The sequence below is a fragment of the Camelina sativa genome, chromosome 15, assembly GCF_030686135.1.
Source record: "Camelina sativa cultivar CO46 ecotype springtype chromosome 15, ASM3068613v1".
Lineage (NCBI taxonomy): Eukaryota > Viridiplantae > Streptophyta > Magnoliopsida > Brassicales > Brassicaceae > Camelina > Camelina sativa.
This window is the reverse complement of record NC_141894.1, coordinates 28,516,880-28,532,512: the sequence shown is the minus strand read 5'-3', so window position 1 is coordinate 28,532,512 and position 15,633 is coordinate 28,516,880. Positions and strand designations below refer to the sequence as shown.

General features: G+C 33.5%; 1 protein-coding gene and 1 long non-coding RNA gene across 4 annotated transcripts; one reads left to right on the top strand and one right to left on the bottom strand.

Annotated features, from left to right (window-relative positions):
• The first annotated feature begins 3,050 nt into the window (after positions 1-3,050).
• Positions 3,051-6,932, top strand: LOC104747577 (uncharacterized). 2 transcript variants are annotated; one of them, XM_010469227.2, is made up of 5 exons: positions 3,051-3,864; positions 3,956-4,032; positions 4,153-5,538; positions 5,631-5,799; positions 5,895-6,932. In XM_010469227.2, the coding sequence occupies exons 1-5, from the start codon at positions 3,780-3,782 to the stop codon at positions 6,554-6,556; spliced, it is 2,379 nt and encodes a 792-aa protein (XP_010467529.2). In that variant the 5' UTR covers positions 3,051-3,779; the 3' UTR covers positions 6,557-6,932. The 2 variants fall into 2 exon arrangements, with proteins under 2 accessions (XP_010467529.2, XP_010467530.2); XM_010469228.3 differs by having other exon boundaries at positions 3,113-3,864; positions 4,156-5,538; positions 5,895-6,914.
• Positions 6,933-9,368: 2,436 nt separating this feature from the next.
• LOC104747576 (uncharacterized) lies at positions 9,369-15,135 on the bottom strand. 2 transcript variants are annotated; one of them, XR_015581901.1, is made up of 3 exons: positions 14,969-15,135; positions 13,487-13,952; positions 9,369-13,376 (listed from the first exon to the last, which is right to left on the bottom strand). It is a non-coding gene; the product is annotated as an uncharacterized LOC104747576 (long non-coding RNA). The 2 variants fall into 2 exon arrangements; XR_002035583.2 differs by having other exon boundaries at positions 12,878-13,376; positions 13,487-13,803.
• Positions 15,136-15,633: the final 498 nt, after the last annotated feature.

Sequence of the window (15,633 nt, the reverse complement as noted above, 5' to 3'; positions counted from 1 at the left end):
CTATAGCTTTAAAATGTCTAAAACCTATGCACAGTTTGGATTCGTAAATACATATACAGATGTGAAGGTTGTATGAACTTTTAATAACAATAAATAATGAAAAAAATGAGATGAAATAAAAAGATGTAATAATGGAGGAGAGTCGAAGGAGGCCAGGGATACGAAGCACATGACGATCCATCATTAATACATTATATAATTAAATAAATATAAACAAAAAATAAACAAAGCGTGTTTTGAGTCATAACTTTACAACTAAAAGCCCCCACAATGCCATCACCATCACCATGAGTTGTATGTATATTGTATTCTTATCGATTCCCAACCTTTTCATTTCTTTGTAGTATGTGAATTAATCCTACTATATTAATTGAGAAGTACAAATATGAAACTAACCTTAAATGTGTAAAAAATTACATTTAATTGCCATTAGAAAAACTTAATTAAGATTAATAAATTAATTAAATATGTATAATTAATTAAAAAACGAAAATCAGGGATACATTAAATAGAATAAATTGTAGAAAAGTAAAAAAAAATCTATTAGAATCAAAACTAATCCGTATAAAAAAAAATTAACAGCTAAAATTTTTAAAATCTAATCAAATAAAATCTACAACTACAAATTGTATCCTACTATAGTAATTGGGAAGTACAAATATGAAACTAACATTAAAATGTGTAAAAATTACATTCAATTGCCATTAAAAAAACTTAATTAAGATTGATTAATTAATTAAATAAATAAAATTACTTAAAACATGAAAATTGTGGACACATCAAATAAAATAAATTGTAGAAAAGTAAAAAAAAATCTATTAGAATCAAAACTAATTCATACTTAAAGAACAATTAACAGGTAAGATTTTAAAAACCAAATCGAATAAAATATACAGCTACAAATTTTATCAAAAAAAATTCTACCACAAGTTAAAATTATTACAGACAAAAAAATGAAGACACATAAAAAAACAACGAATGTTGTTTTCAAAGAGACTTTTTAAAACTTTTATTAGCAATGTTTAGTTGTTTTTTTTTACACGTTAATAAAGATTGTGTTTAGTTGACAAAGATTTAAACAATTTTATTCATTACATACAAATGTTTTATTGACTGGTTTTCAATTAAAATATAGAAATTATATTATAAACAAACCAAATTTTTAATCACAAACTATTATAAATAACATAATAATAAAATAAATTATTATAATTTTTTATTAAAATAATGTTCAACCCGCGGTTCTCCGCGGGTTAGTACCTAGTTATTTAGTATTTAGGCTTTCATGAGATATAATAATGTTTGTGTTAGGTGTTAACATTGTGAATTAGATTTTTTTGTGCGGAACTTGAGTTGGTGCTCTTTAAGTTTTCTTTAAGAGAAAAAAAAACACTAAAAACAAATGATATTTGTGTTTTGATTTCTGGTTTATGATTGTAGCCTACTGATTTTTACTTACGTCATATGCATTCATGAATTCTAGACAAAAAAAAAAAAGAGAAAATTTATGTACATTTTTATGTAGTTGAGTGATATCAAAATTATTTTTAATGTTATAACATGTTCTATGACACTAATTTGAGGGTTATTGACCATGTACGTAGATGGTTTAATATTAACTAATCGTAAGACCCACTAGATTATTACAATGATTTTTTTAAACTAGATTTTTTTTTGCAATTAGGGGCGGGTCTCTGCTTTGACGAACAATACATGCATATATATTAATTTGGAAATATACATAACTAAATCTAGTAATGGGTCATTAGTGTTTTGCATGTATGCAGCAACGTCTATAGATTATATAGGTGCCTGTTTTTATGTAATTATTTTTTACTCAGTGAACTATTTGGGTAATTTCGTTCGTAAAAGATATTCTTACTGAGATTTTAGGATGTTCTCTTCTCACAACTAATAAAACCATGCATATTTAAAACGAAAAATATTTTGGGATTCGAATTTCTATATGGAGAAATAATTGTTAAGTGTAATGGTCCCTAATGTGTATAGATTTTGGACTTAAAAAGTTTTAGAAATTTTTGTGTTACAAAACATGTTAGATCTTTTTTGCCTGTTCATATTATTTGGAAGAAACAAATCACCCGTTACATATGCATGACATGTAACTAAGCACCACAACATGTCCTTTTCTCGATGTTTAATTCTATCGCAGCCCCAGTCTAGGATGCAATTAATAATGTTAGATGGTTCTTCTCTCCAACCATTTGCAACTCGCAAGCGTTTGTAACCCAATCAATAACTATATAACTTTAAATTTTTAAATCACTTTAAATTTTTAGTCTCAACCTCTCAAGCATTTGATATTAGTAACTAGTGGTAGACCAATAGAAAACTATGGTTGATACAAAGTTTGCTTAAATATTAACAATAATTACAAAAAAATGACGGTCCAAATGTCTCTTCCATGAGCTGTTCTGTTCGTTACATGGTTTCTTTATGTTGTTCAAGTTTAATAGAAGCATCATTTTCCATAATCTCTTTTTAATTGGGTCAACTTTTTTTTTTTTTTTTTTTTTCCTTAATCTCTTTATCGCACTTAGTTTGTTAAATTATTAATTAAAAGTTAGTACCCGAAGAGACTGATTTCACAATCCAACTACCCTTCTGTTCACGTTCCAACTTACAAAAGAGAATGAAAGAAGTCTTATTCATTCTTCATTTATTTCATTTCATATTTCTCACTTTATTACTATTTTTTTCCCCTCAATAAAAAATAGTAGTATAAAGGAATCTTTCAACTTCTCTCTCACGAATTTTCGATATTATAAGTTTACTCAAATTAGATATATTTTCAAAACAACCTTCCATTCCATCCATGTACACTTTTTATTCATGATATATATATACATCACGAAAAGGTTCTGCCAAACTAATCAATCTTCAAAACGTCTTTATACAACCAAAACAAAGAAAAAGAAAAAACAGAAAAATTAATTTCAATAATTTCTGATGATTTATTTCTTACAATAATGACAATAATGAATGATAAGTTGTTTCTTTAAAATAAAATAAAAAATGAGAATAATGATAACGGTTAACAGGAAGGAAAAAAAAACTCAACTAATAATAATGAAAATCAACAATAATGAATCTGGAACATCATAATAATAAGTGAAATTTTTGGAGCGGCTCAGAGGAACCACGTACGTACCGGAGAAGAGAGAATACTCTGTTTTTATCTTCCAATCTCCACGTTTCTTCTCTCCAAAAATTCCGTTTTTATATTTTTCTCTCTCTCTCTTGAACAAAAGTGAGAAAGCGACCAGAGTTCCGTACTTTGGATGAGATGTGTTTCGTCTCGCTGTTTCGTCAGTTTCCTCCTTCTTCTTCTTCGTCTACTTACCATTAGTCTTCTCTCTCTCTCTGTCTGAAAACGACTCTCCTCTCTCCTCTGTTCCCCTCCCCATATTTCTTCTTCTTCTTCTATCATCCTTTCACAATCTCCTTTTTTCGATGCTTCATTGATTCACGAGAAAACACAATTCAGTTTTTTTTTCTGATATTTTTCTTTTAATATTTTCCCCATCTCTCTCTCTCTCTCGATCGATACGTTGCGTAATAATAAACCTGATTCTGTTCTGTTCCTTGTTTCAGACTCTGTCTCTCTTATACTCTGTTTCTGTTTCTGTTCTGTCTGTCTTTAATAAAGTTTCTCTCTTTAAAGACGTTTAGTTTCCCGAGCTTCACTCTCTCTTGTCGGGATTTCGTCTCATGATTCATCAGATCTCTGTTTGAAAGATCCAAAATCGCCGGAGAAAATGGGAGGATTATTGCATCTCTTCGATTTCCACAACAACAGTTTCTCCCGGAAAGTTTTCTCTCATCACAAAAGCCGCGACGAAGGTTAAATTCACTTAATTGAAAAAAAAATACAAATCTTTGATCATTATTGAATCAATCGTTTTTTTGTTTTTGTTTTTGTTCTCTTCTGCAGATCTGGAAGCTCCGAGGAATAGTTTCGAGCTACAAGTCGATAACTTTCAGTCATACCATAACGAGAAAGTTAAACCGGTAAATTAAATAACGAACTCAACTTTTGTTATTTTTTTTAATATCTGAAATTGAAAAACATAATTTTTTTTTTGGTAATATGATTTAATGTTTTTGACTTTTTTCTTTTGGTAACAAAAGAAGAGTGATAAATTAGAGGAAGAGGAATGGTACGAGAGAAGTTGTTACCCGATTGAGGAATCAATGAAGAAGAAGATCATCGATGAGCTTTCTAAAAAACGTTCCAACGATAAACACAACAACACTCCTAGTCTTGTAGCTAAGCTGATGGGAATGGATGCACTTCCTTTGGATTCTACTGCTAAGTCATCCCCTTGGATCTATCCTCCTCGTCAGAGTAAAGCGGATCATCGGTTTGATAATGAGAAAGGAGGAGGAAGAAAAAGTAGAAAAGGGAGGTTGTCTTCCTCGACGGTGACTGCGTTAGATGTGATGGAGACACCAATGCGTCGTGAACATCCTCAAGAAGAGGAGCTTCAAAGATTCAGAAGAGAGCTTGAAGCTTGGCAAGCTGATAAAAGGTTTCAAGATTGTTCAAGAATCGTTGATTCGGGTTGCGTGGGGGCTCGGGATGATAAAGAGAGGCTTTTCACTAGAACTAGAAGCTTTGGTCGGGATTTTAACTTGAAGTCAGATAGAACTGCTCCAACTAGGATTGTGGTTCTGAGACCTGGTCTTCATAGAGCGTATGATTACGAAGATTCGTTGACTACTTCTTCAGGGACGACAATGGAAGGAAGCAGAGGAAGCAGCATCGAAGAGTTTCTTGAGGAAGTTAAAGAGAGGTTAAAAGGTGAGCTTCAAGGAAAAGCAGCTCTCAAGAGAAGTTCATCGGTGAGAGGAAGCGGAATCGAGACTCCTTTCAGCGAAAGACCTTCTCCGAGGTCTGAACCGATGAGACCATACGGCAATAGTGAGGTTCAGTGCAATGCACCAGACTCTCCTACTGAGTTTATAAGTAGAGATACTAGAAAACTCTTGGCAGAGAGATTGAATAATGTTTTGAGAAAAGAGATGAGTCCTTCCGATGATTCTATGATCAAATGTAGTAGCCGTTTGCGACCTACCGTGTCGGATGCAGCGAAGCAACTTGATGAAATCAATCAAGAAGACTCTAGAACTAACAGAGATGTTCCTAAGAAAGATTCTTCATCACCAAGAAATCTCAAAAGATCACTATCTGCTCCAGTCTCAGGGATGTCGTTTGGTAAGCTTCTGTTAGAGGACCGGCATGTTTTGACAGGCGCACAGATCATGAGAAAGCATGAGGCTACAATAACAGAGCGAGAAGAAACAGAATCAGAAACAAAACCAGTTGTTGTGGATCCGATCAGGAGGAAAGAAAGATTCAATCTCAGGAAAAAAGTTTCAAGCTTTAGATCAACTCTTAGAGGAAGAATCTTTGGTAAAAAGATACGTTCAATGATCGAATCAAACAGTTTTGAGGATGAATCGATCAAAGATTTCGTGACAGGATCCAAGTTTAACAACTTTTATGATCGAAATGTAAGAACTTCTTAACTCTCTCTTCTGTATATATATATGTTCAATTTCTTGGTCCTTATAATCTAAATTAAGACAAGTTGTGTCTTTCTCAGGAGAACTCAACAGAAGTGCCTCCAAGCCCTGCATCAGTCTGCAGCAGTACACCAGACGAGTTCTGGAGAAATGTGGATTATCTCAGCCAAGTTTCAACACCTGACGTGACTGTATCGGATGAGAACGGTATGCCTCAAGTCTTCAGAGACATCAGTTCCAATCTAACTGGTAAGAAAACTATAAACAAAGTTTTTCACCATTTTCTTGAAATGTTTCACACACTATCTTGAAATGTTTCTCATTCTCTGTTTCTTCTGATTCAGAACTAAGAAGACAGATAAATGAGCTTGAATCCGATGTACAAGTGCGAACGCCAGTGGATGAAGAACCGATTCAAGACATTGAGACCATAGTTGATTTAGGAAATCCAGACAAAGCATTTGTGAGAGATCTTCTTGTGGCTTCTGGTTTATATGAAGGTACATCAGATATATCATTGTCTAGATGGGATCCATTAGCAAAGCTTATTAAAAGGTCTGTTCTCGAAGAAACTAAAGAGAATCTTAAGAAAAGAAGCAATCAGATTAATCAAGAAGACGACGATGCCGAAGAGAGTACTCTAAGTGAAGAAAATCATAACATATTGTTTGATCTTCTGAATGAAGTGCTCACGGTGGTGCTCGGACCATTGACAAAGTCAGGGTTCAAGAGAAAACTTATGAGTTCGTCTTTGTCTGAATCGACGACTATACGAGGTAAATACCTGTTGGAATCAACATGGAGGATCATGTCCGAGTATTTATATTCTCAGCCAGAGAAACCTTTTTGTTCATTGGATGGGATCATTGGTTGGGACATGGATAGGTTTCCATGGAGTGGTTTGATTGGTGAAGAAGTTAATGTATTGGGGAGAGAAGTTGAAGGCATGATCATGGCTGATCTTGTTGACGAACTTGTTAAGGATCTAAAAAGGCAAAGAAGCTAAGAACTTATAAGATAAGAGTTAAACATATCTGATTGGTTTGGTTTGGTGAATATGAATGGTTTAATTTTGGTGTGTTCTTTTTGTAAATAGGGGGTTTTTTTTTTATGGAGTGTTTTTTTTTTTCTTGAAGAAGTGAGTTTCCATGATAACTGTAAATGTTTTCCTGCAGTACCAGGAAGCTAAGATTTTCTGATTGCTACATAAATTACTACTAGATTCGGACCCGCACGTGCGGGATTGATTTAAAAAACTAAGTTTACTAACATATTTATAATTTAGTATGTACATGTGGGTTATGTATGTAAACGTTTATTAAGAATTTTATTAACATTCATAATCCAAACTCGTACTAAATTAATATTTGATTTGTTTTTTAATTTGATTTAGATAAAAAGAATCATCAAATTTGTTTTTGTTATCAGTAAAGACAATTATTTTTTAAAAAAATAGTAAGAGAAAGATAGTATGTCTATAGGGCAGAAACTCCGTCATATCCCGCATATGTCGTATTTTTCCATCTCAAAACTATAATTTTAATAATAATTTTTCATTTAAAATTGTATATTTTAGTTTAACAAATAAAATATTCATGAACCGGATGACCAATATGTAGTTGTCAAAAAGGTCAAACCGGTCCGCTATACCTACTTTGCAATGGATAAAAGCATTATGACCAATGGAAAATCTGTTCCACGTAATCCACATGACTAAAAATTATGTCTGATCCGTATATATCCTGCTTAAATTTGTATTACCCATAATTCTTGTCCTGTATTTTATCAGGAATAGTTTAGCTAATAATTTTATTTTCCAGATTATGTGTTCCTTACCTGATTAAAATCTGATTAAAACTTGTTAGAAACAAATAAAAAAATTTAGGAGCGAGCGTAATTCATGTTTTGTTCTTTTGTGTTCCATTTTATCTTATACCCATTTGTAATGGCCTGTTGCAATATGATACATTTCCGATATGGGAAAAATTTTATATTCCTAAAATAGAAACGGGACGGAACGAAAACATAAATTCTTGAAGTCTCGTTTGAGACAAACACAAATATAATTCATAATATATTTATATATCATATCATATGATTAAAATATTAGAAAATTAGTTGACCTATTTATTCTTATTCTTTGATATATGGTCAATTTATATTGGATTACATTTCTTTGTTTTTATTTTTATTTTTAACTATTATAGAACATGGTTTAATGTTTTTTATTTTTTTATATTGAACATTTTTATGTTATGTAAACTGAAAAATATGTTACATAATATATTGGAAGCATTAATTCATTTTAATTCTAACATGACCCTGGACTTTATTTTTTGAAAAAATATATTCTCATCTTGTTCGTCTCTTTTCATCCCGTTTCCTTCCCATTATTCTCTTATCATTTCCTCAGAATCATGTTCCCAAAATTTAGCACACAATCATGTAATTGTTTGATTCGAAACAAAATGAAACAAAATTTAGCACACAATCGCATTCAGTTAACTGGATTTGGTACATGCTTCCGCAAGCTAAGCTGAAGAAAAAGAACATATTAAAAATACTGTTGTTTTATTTTAGTTATACATGTTCTTAGACCCGCACATTTATGCATGTATATGTTATAGGTAAGTAGTAACATACGTTTGAAACAAACGTATGTATATCTTAATTAAGTTATCATATATACAAATGATTGAGGTTGAAAGATTGCAATCATCCCAATTATTTTAAAAAATATTAAACACATGCGATGTTCTATTCTCTTCTATCTCTTTTATCCTTATATTAAAAATTTGTATGAAAATTAGTCCAACATATTTATACGGGTTTTATGAAAATATCGTTAATATTTTTATATACACCAACCAAAAAGAAAAACTAAAATTAAACTCAAAGAAGAAAATAAGTATAAAAGGGTCAGAAATCCTATAACATTGAAGTTCTGAAAGTCAATTTAGTAATCCAAATTTTATGATCTTTAATCAAATAATTTGACTAAAATAAATAACAATAGAATTGCTGAGTATGCTAAATTAAATTTGAAAGTATAAAAAATTACAAAAACTCTAATTGGATATATGAAGATTTAGTCGAATAACTGCAAAATCACCCATAAAATAGAACCGAACACAATGTAATTTGAGGTATTAATGATGCCCATTAAGATACAAAGAAGAAAGCTTGATCGGGGAGGGGGGAAGTCATCTTCAACACTGTGAACATCATCGAGACATGCAAATCCATGTTAGCTCTGAAAATATATATTTGTTTCGCCTCTTCCAATTCTATGTAATTCTTGCCACATAGATAAATAACAACCGAGTAGTTCACTGTAAAATTCATTATGATTTGAGAAAATATAAAGAAGAAATCAATCACACTAATATGATTTAATACCAATAGGCTACGTGTAACAATATAATCATAGATTGTTTTTAAAAAACAAAAAAACAAAAAATCATGCAGCAAAAGTACACTATTATAATTAATGTATATATAAGTACTAACATAAAAAACTATTACTATTCAAAAAAAATCGTAAGAAAAAATCAATTATAACTTGATTGTTTCACAACATCCATATTTTAGAAGTTGTACAATTATTACAGATGCTTGTTTCGATTCTGTTTGGATATGGGACTATGAAAAACAGCTCCCTACACTTAATACATGATCCAAACAGAATCAATCCGGCTCACAATAGAATCCTCTCATTTTTACCATAAAATTTACTTTAATATCCCTCTCCTATTGTATGCTTTTTAATTTATTTAGGGTTATTTTATGTCATATATTCTCATGTTTCATTTTTGCCTTGAAATAGTGTTTCCCTTTTAATAGTATAGATTTTACTAATACTAAAAAGAGTTTCTAAATTTTAATAGAGATTGCAACATATTTAAACATTCGTGTGTTTATAACATTAAGTAGTTATCAAATAGACATTAGGCCACCAATGCTCGACCATCAAAGTGGTGGTGACTCAGCAATGATATTGGAATTTCACTAGGGTTCGAGTAACCATATTGGTACCCCCGAATGGAGTAGGCAAAAAAAGCCAGACCTTTTCTCCACCTCCATGGGATGACGACGGGGGTCGAAGATATGAATGTTTCGACTCTGGCTTTACCGAACGCTCCCGGAAGTGAAGATCCTTAGTTGGGTAATTTATTTCTTGTAGGGGAAGTCTATCACAGAGAAAATCATGCTTCTTGGTGGTAGCCGAATTGAGGTAATCCTAATTACCTCTTTAAAAAAAAAAAAAAAAAATCATTAAAAAAAAAATTATTCTTAATTTAAATTTCTGCTACTACAAAACTAGGGACAGAGCATCACCATACTTACAGAATTTGTAAAACTTGAAATTAAAAGAACAAGAAAATAAAAGACCATGACATGGTCTTTGAATCGTGTGTTAGGCTTACTCTATCTAGAGAAAAAGAGTAACCCTTATATAAAAATGCAACTTCACGATTTCTGCAACAAAAGTTGAGAAGGACTGGTACTAAACCAATATGCTTAAGCAATACTCTAGCTAGAGATTAAGTAAGGGTTCCGACCCTTGGTGAGAGCCACTTCGATTACCAACAATTCACCCAACATTCTTAATATATATAATACAGCGATATGTCAAGGTAAGCTCTTCATATATTAAGGTTGCAAGGTTACAGAAGTATACATACACTTATGTACGTAGGTGTTGTAAATGTTTGCTTTATATGGGCTTATTTGGTCTGAATCATGAACTGGACCTATATTGATGTGTAGCCCATACAAGATCTATGTTGTGTGGCTTGCAGGAGTCAACCGACATAAGCTCTAGAGTTTCACTATATAAGAGAAGCTAGGGTTGAAGAAACAGATAAACTGTAAGAAGCCGAATGCACGCAGGCATTAGAAGAAGCTGGTGGTACCTTGGTGGCGGCTGTAGGGCATAGCGCCCTGCAGGGCAAATGCAGAGATGCAGGACGCAGTGCAGAGAGCATGCGCAGAGCATCATACATGGAGCTTGAAGCTGTGCGCAGAACCGTGATAAAGGAGCATAAGCTCGGCTGGGGTAGAAGGGCTGAGAGCCGGACATAACCTTGTCTAGGTTTAAGGTATCTTCAGGACACTCTGATGAGAAACGAAGGTTGAGCTGCTTCTTTGGGGTTCTGGAGGTGTTTCAGGGTTATACATGGAGGGGAGAGCTGAACTAGAGACAAAGAAATGGGAAAAAAAAAAACTAGATCTATTATGTGTTTTCTTCTTTAGGTTTCTTTGTAGTTAGTAGTTCTCTAAGCTTGTATATGAAAACACTGTGTGTAAACCTTGGTTGATTGATAGTGGATGTTTGTGGGAGAAGGTTCCCACACAAGATGTACTCTCTGCATGAGGGGAACTCATTAAATCTCTGTGTTATGTTTATGTTATGCAGATTGATCTGTGAAGTAGACGAGGAGTAGGGGCAGAGTCGCGGAATGCGGTTCACTACAAAGGTGAATTGGGGTCTGCGATTCTCAACAAGTGGTATCAGAGCTCAGGCTCAGGATTTCATAGATCAGGTCTGACGCTGTAAGCATACAAGAAAGATCTAGTGATTTTTGCAGAAGACTCATGATCTTGAAGGTGTTCTTGATCGAAGGTTAAATCAATTATGGGGTTGGTTTAAGGTGGAGTTATATGCAGTGTTTGATTCTGGTTCATGGCTGTGAAAGGTGAATCAAAGGATCATCCAAAAGGCTCAAACTTATCAAAACAGGAGCTCAATTTCTGCTACGGTCACAAGATACATGTGATGTTCTGTTTTGAAGCTTCTGAATACTCAAAGCTGCTTAGTTTAAGGAATCTAGACATTGGGAGAACACAAGGATGTAGACGTCTTCAACTATTGGAAAGTCAAGATGGTATCTTGTTTGGTCTGGTTGTTGAACGTTTGTGTGGTGGTGTTCAGGATTTGGTTGAAGGTACAACTACATGAGTCATATATTTATTAAGGGACGCCTTAAAGTGAATATGTGTGTAAGAGGGTTGTTAGGTCAACAGGTTATGTCCAAAATCCAGATAAGTATGAAAATGACCATACAATTTGTGTTGAAGTGATCAGATTTGAGAGGTGTTGGGTGAATGGTTAAGTCTCATGAATGGATCAGGTTGTCAGAGATTTGAAAAGATTACAATCTGGGTAGGTTTACAGTGAATGGGAATGGAGAAGAGTACCCAGAGTCGAAGTTGCAGTCAGTGAGATTTTCTTTGTCAAGGTGGAGTTTGCTCTACAAGGTGACTTAAAATCTCTAAAAGACTTTTGTAGACGTTGCAGGATTGTGCAAGAATTTGCAAGTAAGTGTAAGAATCTACAAGGCTGGCGCAAGGTGACTGGGGTTAGGTTTTGCATTGAGAAGGGAATCAGAATCTGTAAAGTTTTGGTTCGCCTGTTTGCATCTACAGAGATGATTTGGTGGATGAATCTTTTGAAGGTTTTCACTTGCAGGAAGTTTAAGTGTTTTGTTGACACTTAATAAGGAAGCACGTGAGTATAAGGGGAAGATTCAAGTAGATCTCTGTTGGTTAAAGATGCATGTTATAATAGACAAGACTAGTGGGTCTAGCAACATCATTAAATTTCTCAGGAAGGTCACTTACATGGAGGTTAAGTGAGGGTTCATCAATGGTGAAGACATGTCAAGGTGGTATTGATGGATGGTGAGAAAAGGTATGATATTGGTACCAAGTTTCTTCTTGGTAAGATCTGCAATTGTGAAGAACTATTGCAGGGTTATGTTACAGCAGATGTGGCTTCAAGGATTCTAGATTGAAGCACTAAAGGCTGTTACTGGAAAACTAGCAGAGTTTCAGAAGCTGCTGGTTGGACATCCGTTTTAACATGAGGTTGAACAAGAGTTTGTACTGTCAGATCGTACAAGCTGGGTTCAAGAGTCAGTTGGTTAAACAGATGGGATGTAAACTCAATCTCAGGAGTAATGCATTGAGTTGAGATTGTTTACATGATGAATCAGGGATTGTTTCAGGATTGAAGCATGTATGATTCATGTGTTCTGCATGGGATTCAAGGAATTTTTGTTCAAGCTCGGTGCACATGAGAGGAATCAAAGGTCGGCCAAGTGAATCAGGTTGCAGACGGATACATATGATATACAATCATAATAAGAGGTCTATGGCGTTTCTCAGAAACCATGGAAGAGGTTGTGTGATTGTTGTAATCGTGTTCTGAGAGGTTGATTTCTCAAGCTTTATTATTCTAAAGGTTTCAAGACCAAAGTTTCACAAGAAATTCAGGTGTTACCTATGGGTGAATCAGAAGTTCTGGTTCTAGGTGGAGCTGTTGTGAGAAACAAGGAGAATCAAGTAAAGGTCTTCATAAGTGTTTCTAAGATCAGGAGAAACAAGGTTGAAGAAGATGATTCGTGTAAGGAATTACACGAACTTGTTGGTTGTGACAAACCATCCCGTTGACCCCACTAGCCCACCGCTAGCTTGCCCCCATAGGCCCGAAGCTGGCCCTGCAGGGCATCGATCCTAACCCCTCACCGTGGAAATGGAACTATTCATCCAAATCCACCAGTAGGTTATTGGTGCGCCAGGCGTTCCTCGAACCCTGGTCCCCACCCTTTAACAACCTTCCCACAGGACAAGCTGTCACCAATTGCTTACAGAAACTAAATTACGGAAAATAGATTGAACATAAAGAGTTTGATATAAATCTAGACAAAATCCACCATCTAAAATGAGAAGATAGGTGCCAATAGCTTCGCTGGTGCCTTGTCTCGATTTCCCATTAGTAAGTAGTTTTCACTTGAATTTATGGTCTAGATCGTAAGGAATCCCTATACGAAATTCATTACATGTACATTAGCACCGCCATCAATCCACGAAGTTTTGGAAGAAACATGAGTAAGATTAGATTCGAAAAAGCTTACAAAACCCATATGATTACCTTTCTTTTCGAACCATTCTCTTCTTTTAGCGCAATCTTTCTAAAAATGTCCAACCTTTTCACAAAAGTTGCACCTGTAATCTTTCTTTGCTTTTTTCTTCGGATTAACTTGATCGGATTCATTCAATTGTAGGTAGTGCTCTTTGATGGATCTTTTTATGCCTTTTCCCAACTTTAGGTCCATCTCCTTGAACATAATGGGAAACTTTAATGCCTTCACGACCAAGTCTAGCCTCCTCTTGGACTAGTTAATTAGCCAATTCATTAGATGTCCACCTTTCATGAATTGCATTATATTTGATCTGAAATGGTCCATACTGAGGAGGTAGTGAATTTAGGATAAATTGGACAAGAAATGAATCGTCCACACTCATTCCTAAATTCTTTAGTTTAGCCGCAAGGTTGGTCATTTCAATGCAATGTTCATGCATAGACCTTGTCCCATCATACTTAATGGTTGTAAGATCTGCAAAAAGTTTCCCTGTAAGGGATTTGTCTACAGTCTTAAATCGTTCTTGTATAGCTGCTAGATAAGTTTTAGCTTTATCTGCATCTGGAAGGGAAGTATTAATATTGCTAGCTATTGTCATTTTTAAAAAACATCATGCTTAATCTGTTCACTTTCTCTCAAGCTTTATGGAGATCATTTTCTTCCTCAATACTAATTATAGTTAAGGGATCTGACTCTTCTTCACGAAGTGCCAAATCCATATCTAGTACTCCTAATGTGAACTTAACTTTCTCTTTCCATTCTGAGAAGTTGGTTCCAATGAAGATCGGAACAATAGAGATCATAGATGGCAAACTAGCAGGAAATGATGCTTTAAGTGAGGTTCAAAATTTAAACAACACATTAACAAAATTATTGAATGCGTATGACTTCAAATTATACTGCTTCTATAGGTCGTCATTATAATATATCCTAAGGTCGTAGCTTTCAAAGACTTTTCTCGAATGATGTATCAGATTAATTAAGTTATTTGTGAATATACTTAATTAACTCACATACAAACATTTTAATAAATTATTGATCATGTTTTATGTCAATAGCCTATCTGTGGGTAGCTAATTAATACATAAACATATCGAAATTTAAATATTTTGGTTTTCTATGTGTAAATCATTATAAGATAAAACCATTACGGTGATATCAATTTCTTATTATGCACATTAAGAGAAACCAATCTTTTATCACTTATTATTATTATTATTATTATTATTATTTTTTTTTTTTTTTTAATTTGAACAAATATTGTAACTTGAAGCTTAAATAAACAAAAATTCAAGTGTACAAACATCATAACTTAAAGCTTTAATTTCCAGTTTCTTAAACCGTAAATCTATTATTTTTAATGGATTAGTTAGATGTTCATAACCATAAGCTTTGATATCACATGTTAAACATACTTTAACATGAACCCCAAGATCTTAAACATCTATATTAATCATATAATATAATCATAAAAAGGATTAAAGTAATACCTCCAATGATTATAGAAATGATGCTCTTATGAATAGTTTCTTGAAGCTTTCTTCTTTAATGGCTTGAAGATTTGAAAGGAACTAGTAGATGATCTTTAGGTGGAAAATAAGGTTTCTCTCCCCTTTCCTATAAACTCTTTCTTTAGGTGTTGTTTTGTTCTTGTGATGATTTGTGATGAAGTAAACCATCTATTTATAAGGGAGAAGAGGACCTTACTCCTCATAAGGATTTTGTCTTCTAATTTAATCTCAACCATCTATCATAATAGAGATGAAGATATTGGTGATAAAGATGAGGACAAGTGTCTAGCATTGCTTCAAACACAACATGCAACTTTATACTTGTCCTTTTATAAGCATAAACATGTCATATAGCTTAACACTTGTCATTTTTGATTCCCAAATTATTAAAACAAAATATAACAAAGCTAATTAAATAACCTATTAACTAAAAGACCACATACAATAACTATTTTCTTACAACCAGCTGCTCGACAAATTGACCACAAGAGTTTGCGAGAATATTATATAGTGAAGCAACGCAACAACAAATGTTTTGGGGCTTCCAATTCAAAAGAAGAAGAATAAAAAGCAATCTGAGAAATGGGTGGCATTTCTTCCACGGCCTAGCGTGCGAAAAAATCAAATGTGAAACCATCTAATAT

Bases quoted from the DNA above. Each gene is read 5' to 3' on its own strand.
- LOC104747577 (XM_010469227.2), top strand. From the start codon at position 3,780: ATGGGAGGATTATTGCATCTCTTCGATTTCCACAACAACAGTTTCTCC. The intron at 3,865-3,955 runs GTTAAATTCACT...TCTCTTCTGCAG, and splicing joins TCACAAAAGCCGCGACGAAG to ATCTGGAAGCTCCGAGGAAT. The intron at 5,539-5,630 runs GTAAGAACTTCT...TGTCTTTCTCAG, and splicing joins ACAACTTTTATGATCGAAAT to GAGAACTCAACAGAAGTGCC.